The sequence below is a fragment of the Pelmatolapia mariae genome, linkage group LG16_19 (assembly GCF_036321145.2).
Source record: "Pelmatolapia mariae isolate MD_Pm_ZW linkage group LG16_19, Pm_UMD_F_2, whole genome shotgun sequence".
NCBI classification, from domain to species: domain Eukaryota; kingdom Metazoa; phylum Chordata; class Actinopteri; order Cichliformes; family Cichlidae; genus Pelmatolapia; species Pelmatolapia mariae.
Genome location: NC_086241.1, coordinates 50,222,759 through 50,243,796, shown reverse-complemented (window position 1 = coordinate 50,243,796; position 21,038 = coordinate 50,222,759). Strand labels below are relative to the sequence as shown.

General features: G+C 40.2%; 1 protein-coding gene across 2 annotated transcripts; it reads right to left on the bottom strand.

Moving 5' to 3' along the window:
- Positions 1-3,463: 3,463 nt before the first annotated feature.
- aspg (asparaginase homolog (S. cerevisiae)) lies at positions 3,464-20,891 on the bottom strand. 2 transcript variants are annotated; one of them, XM_063497996.1, is made up of 17 exons: positions 19,919-20,890; positions 16,729-16,852; positions 13,882-13,993; positions 13,628-13,753; positions 13,453-13,536; positions 13,114-13,240; positions 12,911-13,023; positions 11,230-11,415; positions 11,004-11,117; positions 10,757-10,876; positions 10,513-10,608; positions 8,875-9,038; positions 6,986-7,072; positions 6,365-6,464; positions 6,206-6,271; positions 6,047-6,106; positions 3,464-4,709 (listed from the first exon to the last, which is right to left on the bottom strand). In XM_063497996.1, exons 1-17 carry the CDS (start codon positions 20,166-20,168, stop codon positions 4,668-4,670), a joined length of 1,971 nt encoding a protein of 656 aa, XP_063354066.1. In that variant the 5' UTR covers positions 20,169-20,890; the 3' UTR covers positions 3,464-4,667. The 2 variants fall into 2 exon arrangements, with proteins under 2 accessions (XP_063354066.1, XP_063354067.1); XM_063497997.1 differs by lacking the exons at positions 6,047-6,106; positions 6,206-6,271 and having other exon boundaries at positions 19,919-20,891.
- Positions 20,892-21,038: the final 147 nt, after the last annotated feature.

Here is a 21,038-nt window from a genome sequence, read left to right as displayed (position 1 = left end):
AACTCTTCGAGCAAGCTGCGGCTAAGATAGTGAGATTAAGAATGAGGCCAGTGGGTGGTTTCCCTGTGATCCAGCGGACCTATTATAAAAGTAATGAGTTGTCTTTTAGAAACAAAAGTAAAAACAATTTAGAGACGATTAGTTTTTAGAATGAAAACAGGCGTTAAAACAGAATAATCAGAGCGTTGTCCTGCCCGGGTTTAATTTACGAATATAAACCAGTTTTTCTTCTCAGACTGGACTGCACGGAAACAAACTGTAGTGATGATGTCATGCACATGGAGCCGCTCCTCGGTGAGCTACGTGTCACTGTGAAACGCGGCACCCGTGGTGGTTTCACCGAAACACTGGCTCGCATTTCTATCTATTGTTGAAAACTGAATTCAAATTGACAAAGTATGTTTTTTTTAATGTTACAGCTGTAAGAATCCGCATTATTTCTTTTGGATTAAATTGATATAATGGGGTTAAGTGTCTCCACCAAAGCCCATAAGAGCAGAAACAAATATTTGATAGGCTATATGTTGCACTTGAGAGTGCAGTTTAAATTAAGAAACACCACAGGCTGGTGTGGTATGTGGTATTTTGGGCTCCGTGGTATAAGACTATGACATGATTAGCTTTATTTAGTTCTGAGTTTTAAAAGGTGCCTTCAAAGCCACTGGAAACAGCAGTACACCTGTTGGCTGAGGCTGAAATCTGTGGATGGTTCCTTTAACTTAACAAATGAAATAGCTGAGCGGAAATCATATCTTGGGGTGAAATTTATCTTTAACTTCAATCGTTTTATTAGTTTAGCTCATTAGTATCAGAGCCCAAATACAGTCAACTTTTTTCACAGTGGCGGTAAGTGTAAGTGTGACGTATCTGATCTGACTGCTGGAAAGTTGCAAGGTCACCGGGAGGGAGCGGCGGCTGGAGCAAAGTTTTTCTTTGTCTTTCAGGAGGGCAGAGAAGATCAAGAGTGACTCTGGTGCAACAATTATGACTTGACAGCTAAGCAGAGGGGGGTTAATCATTTGTTTTATCCCCAGAACAACGCAACTCATCACACCCGCTGTTGCGCACGCACGCATGCATGCACGCACGCAAACACAGACACCTTCTTTTGTGTGATGGAGAGACAGGGGTTGTGAGAAGAGCAATAATTGCAATTCATAGTAAAGATGATTTACCATGTCCGTCACCCAGCCCTCCCCTCTGGAGGAGGTCTGGGTTGAGTCTCCTCTGGCCGCTGATGAAATTCCAAAGACGGGATCCCCTGGGACTTCGTGTGCTGCTACATCTGCTGCCCTTGCGCACGTGCAGGGAAATCGCTCTGGGCATCTCATTAAGTCCTCTCCTATGTCTTATCCTCTGACTGTGAGACCTCGATCTGCAGCTTCTCCCGGTGCACGGACAGGCTTTGTGAGAAACGTTTAGCAAATATTGATAGTTCTTGGCGCATGGAGGAGATCAAAAGAAAAAAAGGAAGGGGGCTGTCTAAAAAGGAGAGGGGGAATAAATGGTGCACACTGCTTTCATGAATGATTTATGCAATGTAGAGTAGCCTATTCCCTTCCCTGGGAAAAAGCATTTGGATTTACTTGTGTCAGATTGTGAGTCCTTAGTTTTGGTTTTCTCATCAAACCTTTAAGCAGATAAGAGACCTGAATGCAAACCTGTGGTTTTAATTAAGTCTGAGTTTAGAGGCTTTTTAAACTAATTTAGACTAATAAATGATTTAATCAATATAATACAGAGGGGAAAACAGCAGCCCAGGAAAAATGATCTTAAACCAAGTTAAATGGGGAAATAGCTGCCCCACGCTTAACTATTTCTTGATTAAAATGTCTTACCAGCAATTATTTTTCTCTGTTTTGGCAAATTAGATAGCAGCAGATGTGATTTTTCCATATTTACCACAGTTGCAATTTTCAGTACTTTGGACAGCGACCATCCCTGCAGACGTAAAGTACACAATCCCACGCAGACCCATCAGAGACAAATGGTTCTTTATTGACTTCTGAACAGCAGCAACAGTAAAGCGGTGAAAAAGACGGGTGTTACAGCAGCAGGAGCAGCAGAGCTGTTAAAAAATTTGTATGTGCGCCAGCAGAATGAAATTACTGAACCCTGAAGATTTTTACAGCTCCCCGCAGCTCCTGGATTGCAGGTGTGATTGCAACACAAGGGGGCACAATGAGAGTAGGAGACAAAGGCGCGCATTAAGGAAGAAGAAAAGCAGAGCAATTCACTCTGTTGTTATAAAAAAAAAAAGTCAAACGTTAGGCCTTTCTGGTATAGAGTCACTCGAGAACAGTGCAGCTTCTTTTCCAAAGGTGGGAGCATTTGTCGTACTGGTCAAGTGGTCCTAAACATTTCACAATTTTGTTAAAGAACTGTTGAACTGTTGAGAACCACTTAATCAGAGAGACTACGCACGTCTTCATAGCAAGGTCCGTCCTCTAAACTGTTGATCTCACTAGTGAAAGAAAAAAACAACAACAGGCAGAATTAAGTTCTGTTAATCTGTCGGTTAAGGCACAAGTTAAAAACACCACACGACAGCAGATTTCACACTGGGCCTGATGGAGAGCAAATACTCAAAAACTAACAAGGGGTTTCAGCCAAAGACTTACCTAGAGATACTTCTTTCCTCGCGGTGGTGTTTCTTTGTGTCATCCCAGCCCAGACTGACTAACTGCAGGGTTAAGAGCTCTTTATATAGCGTTTTGGGGCTTGGTTCGTACAAGCCTCACATTCAGGCAGGAATGAGGCCCGTGCAGGTCCAACCGGATGAGCTGGGTTCCACCAGTAGGAGCACGACGGGGCAGCCACGCTCAAGACAAAGATAGCAACTGCTATCACATGAATATGAGGAATTTCATGTTATCTTTGTCTTTGTAGTTTGTTTAATTTCTGATGAAACTATCAATTATCTCACAAAGTCTTACATTGTGTGAGCTTAAGGGCTGTGTTTGGGTTTCATGTCATGTAACACCTATTTTAAGCAGATACTCTGGCTACCTGTCAGTGTTAAGATTGTATTACTAGCTGTTAAATCACTGAATGGCCTGCACGAGATAAATTATAGATGGGAGTTTCATAGACACGGCATTTCAGTGGTCTCATGGATCAGAGGGACTCCGTTTCACTTGACTTTTCTAAAAAAAGAAAAAAAAAATAGGGGGGAAAACCCCACTGTTTTTAGATTAGCCTTTAACTAAACCTTGCCTTTTAAAATGGCTTACTTTCCAGACTTTTTTGTTTTGTTTTGCAATTTCATTTTTAAGTTTTTAAAACATTTTATTGTTTCAGTGGTGTGAGATTTGACATTCAGTTATCCGCCCTGCTTTGTGAAGCCTAATTATTGGTCATGTCACATTTCGTGTGTAGTACACAACAAAGGCCCAGCATGAATACATACAAAAGAATCATGTAAAAGTGATAACTACTCAAGAATCAGGCATGGAGCAGTGCATGTGTTTTTTTGTATTTATTTATTTTTTTTGTGCAACATGGGAGCGATCACAGGAGACATTTCTCTGAAAGAAGAAATTTATTTCTGCCTCTTTTTTCATCCACAGAACAAACTAAATCTCCCAGAGTTTCTGATTTGCAGCAGCAGACAGCAGAGGCAACAGCAGCACTGGAAACAACAGGATACATTAAAAATAACTAAGATGTATATGCACACACATGTAATCACAGATTGGTTTTCAGTAAAGTTAATACCAAACAGGAGTAGCAATGTTTAACATTTACTCATGTTTAACTAAAGTAACGAATAAGTAAATGTCATTCATTTGTGATCACAAACGTAAAGAATGCGAAAAGACATTTAAAACACATTAAGGAAAACAGAAACCGTGACACTTTAAAGCATTTATGTCTCACACAATACTCTGGATTTCCCCTTTCCATCTCAAAGAAAGAGATATGTGACACTTCAGGCTCAACAATCAGAACAAGAAACACGCTAGATGAGTTGCAAAGGTTTAAACTGCAGGTTTCTGAAATACCTGTTGTAGCAGGGGGAAATGAAAAGCTCTGGGAGCAGAGGTATACTTTGGCTGAAATGCACGGGTAGTACAAGTGGACACCATCCAAAATAAAATAAAATAAAATAAAATGGAAAAAAATCCCTAGAATCATTTGAACTGAGACTTTGCAGCATGTCACTATAAAAGAAACAGCATAAAAATCTGTGAATGTACCCTGTACGTCCAGATATTATGCTATGACACATATATTGCTACACAAGGAGAAAATACTACTTTATATTGTAATGTTCGTGTGTATATATAGGTTCTGCTGAAATGGCATAATTCCCTAAATGGACATCACATTTACTACATACATAGAAATAAAACATTTGATTAAAACAATCAGCACTGTAACCAGTTTCCTTATACACAGACAAGTCTGCAACAACTTCATGTACATACATCCACTTATTTTCTCTGGGCCCTTCATGCCCTCAGCGGTTACACAATCTTTTGTGTTATTAATATTTTTGGAGAGGAAGACTGCAGCAGCGATGGCTTTGAAGAACACATGCAATCAGATGACATTCAAGAAGAGAGCAATTTTGTGAAAAGTAGCCGGACATTGTGCAGAGAACGCCTCGGCAGTTAAATGGATGCCAACAGAGGACAGTTCTTGTTGGTTCAGGTAGCGTCAGCTCAAAGTGCCGGTGGGGTAGCCTTGAATTGGATCACTCCGCTCTGCCACGGGGACAAACAGAGACAGGATTAATATGCAAGGGTAGCTGGTGTTTCAGCAGAATTCAATAAAACGCTTCATCTCCAACCACAATTACACACACAGATGATCAGATGTTATCTGATGTATCTCTGGTGATAAACAGGGTCTGACACACGTTTGGCTCAAATTCATGCAATAGTTGTTTTGCAAAGTGAGCAGGTTACAAATTAAGCTGGCAATTAGCTCGTTTTAATCAATGATTAAGTTATTATTTAGTCTGGTAAAGCTGTCAGTTACAGTTTCTCAGAGCCAGAGTGAAACGTCTACACAGTAAGGAAGCAGCTTATCCTCACGAACATTTTTCTTGATTACTTCTATTAATGATTAAATGATTTTCAAATGTGTCATTTTACTTCTACTCCAAAATGTAATCAGATTTCTTATTAGACTAATTAAATATGTCAATGTGCATTGACAAGAAAACGAATACACACATATACATATAAGCGCTTTCTTACTACAAGCCATATGCACTTAATCACACACACATTCACACAGTGCTTTTCTCTATATCTAAGCACATTGCCTAACACTCTCATGGATGAATCAAAACTCAGGGCTCATTTTTGCCCAAGGTTAAGCTGACATGCAGACTGGATCTAACCACCAACCTTCCAATTGGCAGATGACCTACTCTATGTCCTGAGCCACAGTCAACCTGGTTATAATATAATATATTGTTGGCACTAGGAGCTTTTCCGATTTCCTTTTGCAGTCTGCTTGTGTGTCAGTTCAACCAATGGGATCTGAGCAGGTGTGGGTACATGCAGGTGAACAAGGTGTGTGAAGACCCAAAGAGTGAGTGCATTGACCAAAATGCTATGTGGACATAGTCACCTATCACCTGACATAAATTTAGGGTTTTAATTTGAGTTTCAAAAGGAATCTATTTGTAAACTCAAACTGAACAGGAAGTATGGAATTATTAAAATATACTTCTATTGGATGTCCTGGTTACACCAGAAACCCAGACCCACAAAAAAAAAGCCTGCTTCCCCCAGGTTTTCAATCAGCATGCTAGCAAATGGCTTTCCAGATCAGAGCCATTTCTCTGTAGATTCGGCACGTTATTCCCACCCAATTTGGTGACCATTCCAAGTGTACGCAATTCCTCTTTAGCACTTTGCGCTGAGACACACAACCCAGTGCCAACAGGTCATGATGGATAATAAGCAAAAGGTATTGTAGACAAAGAAAAAAGGGAGCCAATGCAGTCATGCACAGGGTTTGATCTCATGCTGACTATGGGGAATGTAGACACAGGGAAACACACACACTTTGGCTACATCTTATTTACCTCCTCCTCCTCATCATCATAATCATCATCATCATCATCATTAAATTCACCCAATACTTTCTGGAATTAAACAAAGTAATTGAGAGAAAATTATAGACAGAGAAACCAAGCGTGCCCTGCAGAAGAGTAAAGCAGAAAAATGGAGAAAACAGAGCATACCTTTGATTTTTTGCTCATGAGTCGGAGCAAAAATGCTACCACATCCTTTTTGCCGATAGCTTGGGCCTGTGACAGGCAATGATGGAGAAGTTGTTTTTTTTTAACTTTGTGAACTGCTAAGTGTTAATAAAATAGAAAGATGCCTTCCTACAAACCCACCACTTGAATTGCAGTCTGCCCATCATAGCCTGGTTGATTTAAGTCTGCTCCGGCAAGGCTCCAGATTTCCAGACCATCCAGGTCACCATTGGCTGCCAGGCTGACGCACACAAAGTAAAAGCATTATTACAGCAACAGGATTCATTTCTCCAAAATCAGTATCAATATAATATACACTGGGCAAAGAACAGCTTGTGTAAAGGAAATTTGTGGAAAGACTGCAAAAGCATATCAGTGGAACATTCAGTATTACTGAGCCACATGAGCCACAGGAGCTTGAGGTTTATCTTCATAGTGACACGTGCAATGCTTATCATACGAAAGGTGTGTTCCTGAAACTGGAAATTGGAACGGTCTTAACAAAACCTGTTTAGTGTCTCGGGCAGATTAAAAAAAAAAGAAAGAAAGAAAGGAAAAAAAACAACATGTACTCACTGACACTACAGATAGAGAACAGATCTGAAGCTATGCTGTTAGGGAGCATTCCTACAGTTTGTGTAAGAGTGGGACAACTGGTTGTACCTGTGTCAGCTATGTAGGATGGGTCATTAGTGACGGTGGAGCAACGAAGTGGCTGTGTACAATTGTTACAATACTTCCTTTTTTTTTAATGTGTCTGACCTGCACATTTCAGTTCCTGCTTCCTCCAACTCATGTCTGGAGAAATGAGCTCCGGTCTTTCTCAGCAGCTTCACAACTTCCTTGTGTCTAAGTTAGAGAGCATGTAATCACAGAGTTATTGTTACTGTATATCACCTTTCACACATGCACTCTTTTCTATTAATAAAAGGGCATCGCAACTGATCACTTTTCTGTAACTTTTGCAAACCTTAAGATCGAGCTATAAATATATTCCACATGGCACAAGTTTCAAGGAATGTAATGACACAACACAACATTGTGACTATAAACCTCTCTCTAATTGCAGTGATATTAGGACATTAGATTATGGTGCATTTTTGCTATTCTCAATTGAAAAGTCAGATCTTCCCCTCTCGGTGCCTGTGTCCAATCAAGAGCAGCTGCTGCAGCACACACACATAGACCCTGCTATTAATGATGGGCCTAAACACTCAGAAGTTTGGCTAGACTTCATGAGAAGTGATGATGATAATCTCAGTTACAACAAGTGTGACGAGTCCTTTGCACGTGAACCAAATAATGCTCGTGCACTCCATCTCCGTCACTTAGCGAGCTGCCAGAGAGCCTATATCTCTTTTAAAAAGGGCTTATGTTTAATAAGCATATTCGTTTGAATCAGAACAAACAGACATAACTACCTATTAAGTGTAATTAACAGTTCAGGGGAAAGATATAATGCTAATTTTAAACAACATTTTCATTCACACTGTAATTTAGACTTGGAGCGAAAGAGTCAGTGTGGCAGTAATCATCATTTGGCAAGTACGAACAAGTTTGTTGTCCCCCGCAAAGAGCCGCCCACGCAGGAGTCACATGCAGTGATTTTCACAGTGACAAGAAATGTGCATTAAAAGCAAAGGCCGAAAAATTTCCACAACTGACCCGCAGACTTTCTGAATAAGACCTGTGTGACAAAGCGACAGGGTAAGCTAGTAAGAGCTCAATTTTATGCCTAATTGTTTAGCTGTATGGAGAGCAACAGCCAGAGAAACTATTAGGGACTTCCTGCGGAGCATAAAGAAGCCAGTAACTCTCATCAATGAACCGGGGAGCAAGCTGGTAGGACTGGTTCAGAGGGCACTCCCCACATTTCTTTCAGGTTTCTCTCTCTGTCCTCTCTGCCTCTCCTTATATGGGCATGAGGCTCTTACTACAGTACGAAATGTGGCTCACAATGTGCTCACGCATCCCTGACAGCAACTTAAAACTCCACTTTTATTACTTATTGTTATTTCAGTGAAAATATTAAGAAGGGGAATAGCTACCCAAGCTGTGCAGCACATTACAGGAAGTGTAACAACAGGTGTCTGCGCTCCAGTGCATCCCTCTGCCATCACAAAGGAAACAAGTCCACACTTGCAGCACCAACCGTTGAAAGAGACGAGCCATTTGTCGCAGCTCTGACACATACAACGTTTTCACCCTGAGGCTCAACATAGCCCTGAAATGTTGCGCCTGGCTATTCCCTGACAGACGTTTAGAGCAAACTCAGTGAATGACACAAAATTAAAAATACAGCTTTGGTAAAAATAAACACTGCCTAAATTGTCAGATGACAATTAGCCTAATTAGTTTATAATTATTGCCTGGCCTCTAAACTCCATTACGAGCCCCTTCCTGGTTTCACCCTCCCCCCAGCCGCTGCTGCTTTCTTGCCATTTGAGCAGAACCTATCAGCAGCTCATGTAATGAAGTCCTCTCTGTAGCAGCTATTAAACATATTTGCAGGAGATCCTCAGATGTCTAATGGCCAAGAGGGGGGATTTAAATTGTTGTGTTAGCAAATTCATAAATGACAATATTACTTTAACAGCAAGATAAAGGCAGACACACTGGCCCTTACTGTTTCGAAACAAGACAAGTCTTACCTGAAACGCACAGCATTGCATAGGGGTGTGTCGCCATAGCGATCTTTAGCGTGGACTGAAGCTCCATGACTCAGTAGGTACTGCACCATTTTGAGGTGGCCCTCACAGGCAGCAACATGAAGGGGTGTGCGTCCATCGTAGTCCCCCAGACATAAGTTACTGCCCTGTGGAAAGGGAAAATCATCAGTGTATGTGCTGGTGGTGTGGTGAGATGATGTATTGATTTTATTTCTAATTTATATTTGTTCTTTTTGTTTATTTGTTTTTATTTAATCTTTATTTATACGGGTAATCCCAGTAAGACTCAATTGCTCAATCACAAGAGAAACCCGTTTCAGACAGAGTAACAAAATTACAAAAATAATAATAAAAAATCTCCTGAAAAAGACTAAAACTTGAGTGTACAACCAGAATGATCGAAAAGCCTTACACCACTGCACTGGGCGATGCCAAATCTGTGGCTGATTTTTTTTCCACTCATCTGAGGATCTAAAGTGCCAAACTGGTTGAGTAGTAGTCTTCAAGAATACTTCTCCAGGCTTCTTGAAGGACATTCAAAGCTCTTCTCTGGATGTTTGCTGCTTTTTGTTCCATTCTTTGTGAGGCTGATCCCACACTGCTTCAGTAATGTTGAGGTCTGGGCTCTGTGAGGGCCAACCCATGCATGGTAGTGTCCCACTGTTTTTTTGGGATCACCGTCATGCTGAAAAAATGAAGCCGTTGCCAATCTGATGCTTTTCAGATAGTATTACATCGGATCAAAATTTGACAGTACATTTCTGTGTTTAGAATTGCATCAATTTTGACAACGTCACCATCCACCATGTTATATAGATGGCTGTATTCACTCACTGCTGTAGCTCTCTCCTGATCTCATCTGTAGATACCGACAATGATTTGAACCAAAAATTTCAATTTGATCACTTCATAAGACCTGCTGCCACCGATTTTTACTCAATTTCTTGTCTAATGTGGTATATCTCAGCCCTTTCTCCCTGCTTACTTTCCTTAAGAGTGACTGCTTGACAGCCACCCTTCTACTGAGACTATTTCTGCAGAGGCTTCAGTGAACATTAGAGGGATCATCAACTGGAAGGTTTTTGCTGGATTTTCTTTACTATTTCTTAAGGACACGACTTTCAAATAATGTTCATCTGCTGCTTTTTTATGCTTGAATGATTCATGGGTCAGTGTTAAGTGGCTTAACAAATATGCAAAAAATAAAAATAAACAAGGTCTGGACCGAAAATGAGTGAAAAGAAGCCAATGCCCTTACGTAAGGGCAGAATATATTTTTGAAAACCTTAAGGTAATCTAGGCAGCAGCTGCATACCAGTCAATCCACATATAGACATGTACATGCGACTGTGGAGACAACTCTAGGCTTGCCTTACCAGTCTGTCCTCTAGTTCTGCTTGTCTGAGTGCCTGCGTGTTGACTACACCGCTCTAATACAAAATGGAAGTGTGACCCTGAAAATGTTTTGCAAATCTACCAGTGGGAAAAGTTTACCAAAGTTCAATGACCTTACAGCCAAACATGGCCAGGAAAGAAATGGGTAAAATGTGTTTGGAGACTCAAAAACAGGAAATAATGATTAACTTTACAGCATGTGGTGAAGGTCGTAGGATTGCTTACCATTTCTTTTAGGGCTTTTAAGGCCTCAATGTCACCGATCTTAGCAGCGGCGCATGCCAGCGTGGGAGTCAGAGCATCTCGGATGGCTTCCAGCTCCTTTTGAAACCAGATTCCAAGAATTTTAAAACCCGCAATTTCTCTGAATATGAAAACAAGTCATCAAGTATGGCAAAATGACAAGCTCCTAATAACCTAAAGTTAGCCCCAGAGCTGAAAGTCTGCGGAAATGCACTGCTACTCTTACCTCTTTGCAGCTGACGCTTAGAGACTTGGCAATGACTTGGATGAAACGGCTGTCACTCAGGCACAGTTTGGCTCCTGCCAAGTCAGCGATCATTTCACCTCGCAGGTTCTCTGCCATCATCTGGACAGAGTCACAAAAAAAGAATATTTTCAACACAAACCACAGGTTCACAACTTTCTCTTTTAACACTTTGTTATTTTAAAAACTTCCACATTATAGAAAAGAAAGTGCTGAAAGTGCCACCAGCCTTTTTCTTCGCCTCCAGATCAAGCTCCTTCTTGGCCAATACGTAGGACAGTTTTGACAGTGCAGCCTCTGGAGTCATGTCGCCTCCTGCTATCAGGCCGGCTTCTATCAAGACCTGTAGTATCAATCACAGGAATAAGTGACTTCATTGATTCATCATCTCTCCAACTCAACTAAACTTAACATATTAACAAGATTGTGATTAATTACCAAGCGTCATGAACTACCTTGCCGGTGGCGTAGGATGTAGACACCGACCCCCTCAGACACTGCGTGCAGTTGATGATGATGACACCGGCATCAGTGGCTTTCTTTAACTGTTCCAGGAGATCAGGGCGGTTATCGGGGGCATTTCCGCTGCCGTAGGTTTCCAGGACCACTCCTTGCATGGGTGGCTGCAGGAAAGCCTTTACCTGGAGAAAGATGAGCACAGTTTCAGGTTATAAACACCCAAAATTTATGGCCATCTTAACTGGCTACTCAACTGCGCAGAATCAAGATGAGAAATTAGTATTCCGTGTTATTTTTCCTGCAGCCCCTTTAACTCCATGCAACCCATTCACTCTCCTAAAAGCCCATCTGGTGCCATCTCTGCAACCAGAGTATCTCAGTCACTGGTTGGCTGGTTGGCACTGGGAAGCCCTATACCACATCATTACCCATGGCATATGACTAGAATGGCAGATGACTCAAATGGCAGAAAGGAGAGCAATTAATCTGAAGGTGTTAGCAAGCATAAAGTCACTTGGCAAGTTCGTGGCAGTTACCATAAAATGCGAGAAGAAGGTGACATTAAAAGTTCCAGGTTCACTCAGTATTTTTTGATGCGATAAGCAGTTTGACAAGAAAGGTGTGACGCAGATTACCAATGAAGCTCCCGTACTGCAGAGTGCGGACACACGAGAGCCAAGTGCCTAATCAAAACGGTGCCTCATAAAAGCAGTTAAAGGCTGTAAGAAAGCCTTGATAGCAGAGTTGGGCAGTGGGAGCAGATTGAGACAGTAAAGTCGCTCCCCCAGCAGGCGCTGCAGGGGGAGGTGCAGCTAAATGTTACAGTATCTGTAGCAACCCTCCCTCTTTACAGGGTGATTGGACATGGCCCATAACTCCGTCTCATCTTTCTCTGGCTTGAGCTTTGATGGCAGCTTACATGACTGGGAAAGTAACAGAAGAAGGCTAATAGCGCAATTAAATTGAAGTTAACTATATTTTATTGCAGACAAAACAACAGTCTGTTACCTTTGAAGAACAGGTGATCTCGACTACATTTTAGTGCAACAGAAAAAAAGTAGGCAATTACAACTTTCTCGGCTTAAAGATTTGCACCATGCTGGCAATTTTAACCAACTCATTTCAGCACTTGACTGCATGTCATTTGGTTTTAATTGGAAACAGCGTAAGCAAGCTGGAACCTCTGAGGCTCAGAAATGAAGCCAAGGCTCAAGTCCAAATACTGCAGTTCCTCAAGCAGCCAAATGAGGCTGTCTCAAAATGTGAGAAAACAGACTCCTATGTTTAAAAGGACAACATCGGGGAAAGCAATACGACTGCTAAGTTACATGAAGCTAGCTGATTGTTTATGGTGCTAGTGAGTGTTTTAATATTTTTTTGTGACCTTAGCTGTAAGGTTGTACAAGGTTGCATTTAAGACTTAAAGTTATACACAACTGTCGGGGCAGCCGCTCTGAGTGATTAGTGAGGCACTCTAAGGAGCAAGCTGTTTAGTTTTTCTCATTTTTATTCTTCTATCCAAATAATGACAAGCGGTAGCTTCAGAACATCTGGTAAATATTCCAAAATTACAACCATGGTCCACTTCACAGGCTACACCAGTAGCATTAAACAAAAAACGACATTTTATACCACTTTCATAAAAAGTTAAATAAACTATATTTCCCTGAAACTTACAGTAGACGCAGTGATTCCTGGGAATAGCCTAAGCAGGCCTACGTTGCGGTTCAGCTCAGTCTTGACTTGAAACTTTGCTGTGGTGTTTGCCCTCCACACTGTATCCCAGTTGACTGGTGGAAAGTTGAAGAAACTCCATTAAAAAATAATTTAAAAACAAAAAGTGATTTATTTTCTACATAAGCAGTTTATTGGTTCCTTACTTGCAATATCCACTTCAGCAGTGGCCAAGGGGGCCAAGTTAGGAGATGAGAATGCATTGAAGCTCCCAGCATCCACTTTGGTCACACGATTCCCTCTGTAGAGTTTGTTGTAGAAATACAGGCACACCTAAAAAATGCATGTTCATAAGATGAACTTAATAATTTATTTCTTGATTGATTAAATCACTAACATTCACTAACATATAACAGAGCTAAGAGAAAACAAAGCAACAACTGGTGATCAGGGTATTACATTCAGTCAGCTTCTCTCTCACAATCCAACATTTCTAATAAGGTTTGCAGTCAATTAGCAGCTATAAGCCATCTTCTTTATCTCACCTCAGGAATGACAAATTGTCCAGCAATTAGTAATGCCCCAAGTAGATTGTCTCTGCCATCATTCCTCATCTCATAGATGGGTACCTGAAGACAGCAAGTGTCTCATTTTAACAAAGCAGTAAACACCCTGGTTTATTTGCTGGTTAGTTAGTGACTTGAGGATAGAAGCTCTTACCTGTGAGCCCGTGAGAATGATCGGTTTGCCCAAATGCTCACACATAAAGGACAGGGCAGAGGCTGTGTAAGCCATAGTGTCTGTGCCATGAAGAATCACAAAACCATCGTAGCTTTCATAGTTTCTCTGGGGTGAAATAAGAAAAAGAAAAAATGATCATAATGGAGATAATTTCACATTGGCATATAGATTTTAAAAGGCAGGATTTAAGTAATATAAAGGCACAACAACAAATTAAAAAGAGTAGCAAGTACCTCAATGTCCTTTCCAATTCTACCCCAGTCATCTGTGGTCATATTGGAAGAGTCCAATAAAGGATTGTACTCCAAGATAGTGTAGACTATCCTCTTATTTTGTTTACTTACTCTGGAAGAGAAAACAGTCCAGTTTATCTATGAGCTGCATTCTCTATATGAACATTTACACAAAGCTAAACAGTGACAGATTATACAGCCAATAATAAAGCAGCGGTGTTAGTCGTTCCAAGTACAAATATTCAACTTCAAAAGTTCACGCAGTTAACAAGCGATTAAAGACTTTACTCGGACAAATCATTACGTATTATGTACTGTGGTGAACATTTAATAAAAGCTGGATCAGGTTCTGATTAAAGGGGAGATGTGAGCTTAAAGAAGCGTAAGGGAATGTTAAAAACGCTGACTTCAAAGTCCGTTTAGCTGGGCTTTCTGTCTGAGCAACAGGGCGCCAAAACCTGTTTCAGGTTTACACACACAAAGAATTTTCAAAGGGTAAAAGGGAGGGGCAAAGTCACACAAGTTAGACAGTGCAGCACTTTAAAAGTTAAGCATTTTTGTTTAGCACAGTAGAGTCCCAATTTCCTGCACAGCTACATGACTGAACACTTCAAATACATTTATGGATACAAGATAGCTTATCTGATATATTTTGAAGGTTCTTTGGTGACTCGTATCATGTTGGAGCAAAAGCCTGTATTTCTTTTTCATTACAAATAATAGGGAGGGAGTCTTTCATACATACATATTTATGCTGCCTGTAAGTGGAGTTTAACGCAGGCGTCCCACAGCCCCACCTGCCACGCTCCATGTAAGGCAGCGTGACTGACTGAAGCGATTTTCTTTTTAATCTCCCTTTTAAAGAAACACCGTAGAACACCCCCCACATTACCATAGGGCAGCCTTATAACATAGAGATAGGAGGTGAATGGAACAGCAGGGGGAAGAGCGGGTGAGTCCCAGTCCATCCAAGCAGGGGTCCTATAGACACTCTACTAATTAGCCTCAAGTCGACACATGACCCAAGAACATATGCTGTCGATCTTCTAGAAGAAAAGTGCCTAAAAAAACACTATTCAAATCACCAATTATTCATATATCTGGCAGTGTGCCCTAAGGTTTAGCAAAGCTACACATTACCATACCCATGCTAAGACACTTCATATGCTCAGAATAATAAATGCATGGAAGGACATTGGAGGTGGAAGCAAACAGCCCTGTGGCATTGCCTCTCAACATCACATGAATAAAGCTTTTCAGTTAATCAATAAACCAATTCCCCTCTGAAATAATAGACGTAGGATCAGCTCTTGCATAAGATCAACAGTATGCCTATTAAATTTGCATGTGAGTTTAATTCAGTTGATATGAACACTACAAACTCAAGGATGAGCAAGTGTTAAGACGTGCTGAACACCTAAAAACATTCAATTAGTAGAATATTAATTAATATGAAAACATAAGAAGATTGCTTTGAAATATATATATATATATATATATATATATATATATATATACACACATATCACAGATAATAAAATAATGGAGTTCTAACAACCTAAACTTTAGAAAATACTTACCATTTCAAGGGCCATAGATACCTTGATATCTTTACTATAATATAGGACTAAACCCACTTTCACAGTAGCAGTCAACATGAGGGCAGTGAGGAAATTAGTGTCTCTGGAAAAGGCTACTTCTACTGACGATGAAGACCCTAAAGGGCATGTCAATCAGCTCAGAGCCCAATTCACTCAACTGCCCGCAAGCATCAGAAAACAAGACAAAATAAAGTTAAACATGCAACACTGCAATCTATCTTTTGCTTATATCAGGAACGAGACGCTGTACAGCTGCCTTGTTAGTTATTGAGTTCAAAATTAGCCGGAGTAAGAGACACAGAATTACTTCAGGCAACTTTTTTTCCAACTGCCGAAAGACACGTAGGCATGCGCTTCCCAACAGGGAAGCACACCCAGGCATGTGGTGTTAAGGACAGCAGAGACATCAAACCAATCTCAAGCAGGGAGAAGTCAAACACAATGCAACCAGTACTACAACACCCGTGAAAGTGCAGGTCGGGATGGGGCGCTGGCTTCCTGTTAAAGTGATAAAAGCAGTTAAGGGTAATAAAAATAAGTGCATCTCTTAACAGGAATGTAACTTGTTTTATTTTCAGCCTCTGCTTTTCCAGATAAGAAACATATCTTGCACTGTGTGCAGTTACCATCTTGGGCAGATACAAGATATAAGGCGATTTAGCCTGTATAACGAATGCTCTTGCAAAAACACCTGAAATACATTATATCTCATTGTCCTGAGGACGGTCTGCACATACTATAAACACAAAGTTTGGATCTATAAAGATCCAAATAGCTGTCAGGTTTAGCCATTCAGGAAAAGCACTGCACATTAGACGAAGTGCAACATTTTTTCACTGTGAAGTGAGACGGTCTCGAGTTAAATAAATGACATAATTAATGTAATAAAATAGGTATAAAGGAAATAAAAACACACAGGATTTCAAACTTTTAGTTCAAAATAAGCAACATTACAAATTTACATGCGATCCTTTTCTTTGTTGTTGACCTACTCTTACTCTGTCAGTAACACAGGCCTCACGAGATGCTAATAATGAAGACAAATTATGAGCTAAATAATCCCGTGCCTCATACTGTTAATTTTCTGTTTTCAAATAAGTATAAGGAAACATGTTTAAAATATTACAAACACAGTTAAGCATGTAGTCTTCCTCTGATACATATGGCAACCAATAGTACAGCATGTGGTTTCTTTTTGTTAAATACAGATATATATATCTACATGTTGACTAATGGGTGCACTTACGGCAGGACCAAGGTGTCAGATCCATAGTACTCATACATGCGGGTCTGGTAAGCATACGTCTCATCATGGAGGATGGGCAGCTTACGCAGGCTCTTCACAAAAGCATTGGCTTGTGGGGCAAGAACTGTGGGTTAAAGAGCAGAAAAACAACAGAGATTTTTAATGTTTAACAGTTTGCTTTTAGTAGGACTACTATTAATAGAAAGCGAGCACAGTGGATATGCTGTCATCTCAACACCACAACAACACTCTCATACTGAACCCTAGTGGTTATTGTAAAAAATAACATTACGGCTGGAAATACACTTGAAGCACACTTTTAAAAACACATGATCTTCTTGAGTATAACATATAAGGACAACATTAAATGTACTATTAGAAACAATAACACAAAGGTTAGGAGACAGAATATAATATGGACATGCAATCTTAACTGTCAAGCAAAATAAACACATACATTGAACTCACACAAATAATACAGCTTTAAACTGGCAATCAGAATAACTGATGATTATCATATTTCAGTTAACAATCATTTCTGTCCGGCACATGGCCTCACATTTGATTTTAGTATACTTTAGTATAAAGAGGAGTTCCTGATCGTCCCAGTGAGTGAAAGGTTGCCTATGTACTGTGACTGGAAAACAAGCCCAAATCATCACCCCTCCACCACCGTGCTTGACGGTTGGTAAGGTGTTTGGGTAGATATGCTTTGTTTGGTTTTCACCAAATGTGGCGCTCTGGATTATGGTCAAACATCTCCAGTTTAGTTTGGTTTGTCCAAAGGACATCGTTCCAGAAGTCGTGTGGTTTGAAAAACCTACGCTATACTGCCATGTTCTTTTTCTGGAAACCCTTCCAAAAAACGCCATATTTGTTCAGCCTTTTTATACTGTAAAGAGAAAATTGACATTGAACACACTAACCAAGACCTGTAGCATCTGAGAGGTAGCTCTTGAGTTTTTTGCGATTTCTCTCTTGCACATTCTGACTTTGGATTGAATTTGCTGGGGATCCAGGCATCTGTCTTGAATGTTTTCCACTTGTGAATAATCTTTCTTACTATAGAATGATGAACCGATGGAATGAAGGGCAGCAACAATTCCTTCTCTAAGATCATTCATATTGTGTTAACACAAACTTAATCCTCCACAACAGCACTTCATGATGATCAATTAATCAAGTGCAATTTGTCAGCAGTGGCTGGGTCGTAGTTTCCCTCTAAATTGTACAGAAGCAACAATGGTGTAGTTACATTATCACAGAGCTGTAAAGAAGTCGTGTGAAAACTATTTTTCATATGACTGTATATTAAGGGAGCTGACCTACAGTTAAGTCCGTGCAATTTTTGTTATTTGAGCCTTTTATCAAAACATATTCAAGTTACAATTACAACCAATATGGGCTTAAAATATGACTAAAGTAATACTTTCAGCTTTAATTTGAGGCTGTTTACATCCAAACTGTAAGAAGAGTATAGTAATTACGGCTCTAATGGCATAATGTATTTGGAAGCAGTTGCTATAAAACCCACAATATGTAATCAAAGAAGCTCTCGATTCAAAAACCAGACCATCCTTAGGCTCCAAAAAAAAAAAAAAACATCATAGAGACAATGGGGCTATTATAAGTGGCCAAATCAAAAGTGTGGGACATCCTAAGAAAAAAGGATACACTGGTCAGCTCTGTAAATAATAAAAAGGCCTGGACCCCCCACAGATCCCCATAGCTGTGAATGGTCACAGCATCTTTTCCATGACAAAGAAAAAAACACTTCAGAAAATCCATGTAAATGAAAAAGACTCTCCAGAAGGCAGGCATATCATTATCCAAGTCAGCCATTAAGAGAAGACCTCGGAAGACCTTCATCACAAGCTCCAAACTATTCACTGGGTTCAAAATAGAAAGGCTAGAATTAGAGTGATGGAGAAGGCTTGGAAGCATGAGTCGAGCAAAACAACACAATGAAGGCAGTGTGTTGGCACTGAAAAGATTTCAGTCATTTACTAAGCTACAATGAAGGATAGTGTCATATCAAATCTATAAAACAATTTTATTCTTAATTGTAATGTCTAAAGAGTGTATTTAATTTAACTTTTGTTTATCTGTTGAAAAACAGACCAAAAAGAACATACCTTGGCATAAAACTGAGGAAAAACTGGTTTGGGGTGTTAGTGACATGAATATTGATGAAGCCTGAGCTGGGAGAACGCCAGGGTGTGGGGAGAGATTAGATGAGGAAAAGATCTTTCTGCTGTGGTATAAATCCTGTGATCACTTGTCAATATCTCAGTTGGTCAACAAACCACCTTGATCTACTGTACATTGTGACTGATCTAGCGCTCTGTTTTATGAGTTCACTCTGATTGTTGGGCTCTATTTAGTTATAAGTATAATACAATATGTATGTATAATACAAGTGTGGATGATGACCCTCGCCTAAATGGCTTTACGGCTGCTTTTTTTCTTTTCTTTGCTACCAGAACATGCATGGCCTTGTATCATTCTCATATCTACTCTATTGTGTACAAAGTTATGAAAAGTATTTGTCCAAATATAGTTAAGGCCAGTTCAGCATATTTAGATAAGCCATAACATATAAGAATCTTTAGTTGTATTGCAAATGTCAAAGCAATGAATAAACCACAAACATGAGTAGGTCGCTTATTATGGATTGAAAAATAGGGACAGGTGGCTTTTGAAAAGTCCGAATACCACAGTAACTAATGTCAACATCCAGTTATTCATTGAGAGAACCTGTTTTCACTGTAGTATATTTGGCATTGGCTACTCTCCTGTTTCGAAACTGAAGTCTGTTGTAAAACGCTGAATCATGCGCAGATAGAGTAAATACATACTTCTGTTCTCAACTTTCGTCTTTGCATTTCTGTTCACTAAAACCAAGCTTCATTTAGCATCTTCATTTTCATGTTCATTCACAAGACCAAGACAGTCTGCTCATGTGTACACCGGTGTAGTTTATTTAGAAGGTCGCCAGTCGCACATGGCATCAGCTGTGTAGGTAAGCTGTTTTCCCCAAGTCTATTTTCGGATGCACGTGCAGATTGTTGTCACGCCTCGTGTTCAGACCCACATGTAAACATGCAATAAGAGGAAGCCACCGGCTATGCTAGCTAACTGCTACAGAGGAGAACGACGAATAATTGAGGACAATGATTGCCATAGCTACCGTCGTCATGAAGAGTCATGCCGATAGTTCCTCCAGTATTGATAACGAGGACCCGCGCCTCCGCGGCGCAAGGTGAGGTTACCAGGTCGGCGCTCTCAATCGAGTTGCAACTGGACAACTTTCTCCTTCGTCCTGCATGAAGCTGAAGACTTCGTGGAGGGGAAACATCATTAACTTCTATCAGATCCAGAGATGGTTGTGACAAAGCCCGGGCGAGAGATGTGAGGCCATTGGTGCTGGAGTCCGCCATGATGCTTTTCGAAAGCCCCTGCGCTGTCTCTTTAAATGCGGTAGCTAAGAAAAGTGTTCAAAACCCGGGTTTCTTTAGTGTTAGCAGGATTACATGAGGCTCGTCTGCCTTTATACACGGAAAGCGGCTTTCATCGTAGTTAAAACGGCTTAGTAAACAGAGGAGGGACGCATTGTTACCGTTATGTTTTAATTTCCCCACCCACTTAAACTCTTCAACTTCTCGGACTCCTCAATTTTGCCGCGTCGCGAACTCTGACGTCAATGACATGGGCGTGTTCTGCACGTGTCTCTCTTAGCAATAATGACAATAATAAAGTTTTGGTCCTTGTTCAAGGAATTTTTATTTAGGCTGATCTACAAATTCTACGCAGTGAAGAATTCTGTAGAAAAGCTAAAGAATGACCTAGATGTAAACTCTTTATGCGGACAGTCTCCTGATACCGTGTGCCCATCCCATATATGTGGTCTTCTCGCTTTTCATATAGACAGTTCGTGTTTTCATATCTTTATATGGAAATACTTTATTTGGCTGATATGGTTATGATTATATTATGAATTATAACCATAGCAACCAATATTGCGAGTACAATGACACTCTCACCCCCTTTTCCTGTTCCTGCGTTATAACATGTAGCATACTGGCGATTTAACTTACGTTGTTACTTAACGGTTTGCAATAAAGTTGTTGAAATATACTGTGTCTCTTGAGTGTAGAGTACATTTGTGAGGGTGACTTTTGTAATACCTAAATAATAGTTACATAAAATATGGTATGTAACCTTATAACCTTGTAGTTATGTGTATACAACATAAGTTGTCATTTCATATTATTACAGTAAAATCCCTCACGCCACACTAAAAATCTTCT

Excerpts from the sequence above, each read along its gene's own strand:
- aspg (XM_063497996.1), bottom strand. The coding sequence starts at position 20,168 with ATGGCGGACTCCAGCACCAATGGCCTCACATCTCTCGCCCGGGCTTTG. Across the intron at positions 11,118-11,229 it reads CATCCTACGCCACCGGCAAG|GTCTTGATAGAAGCCGGCCT; the intron begins GTAGTTCATGAC and ends TTGATACTACAG. Across the intron at positions 4,710-6,046 it reads ATGATGATGAGGAGGAGGAG|AGCGGAGTGATCCAATTCAA; the intron begins GTAAATAAGATG and ends TCCCCGTGGCAG.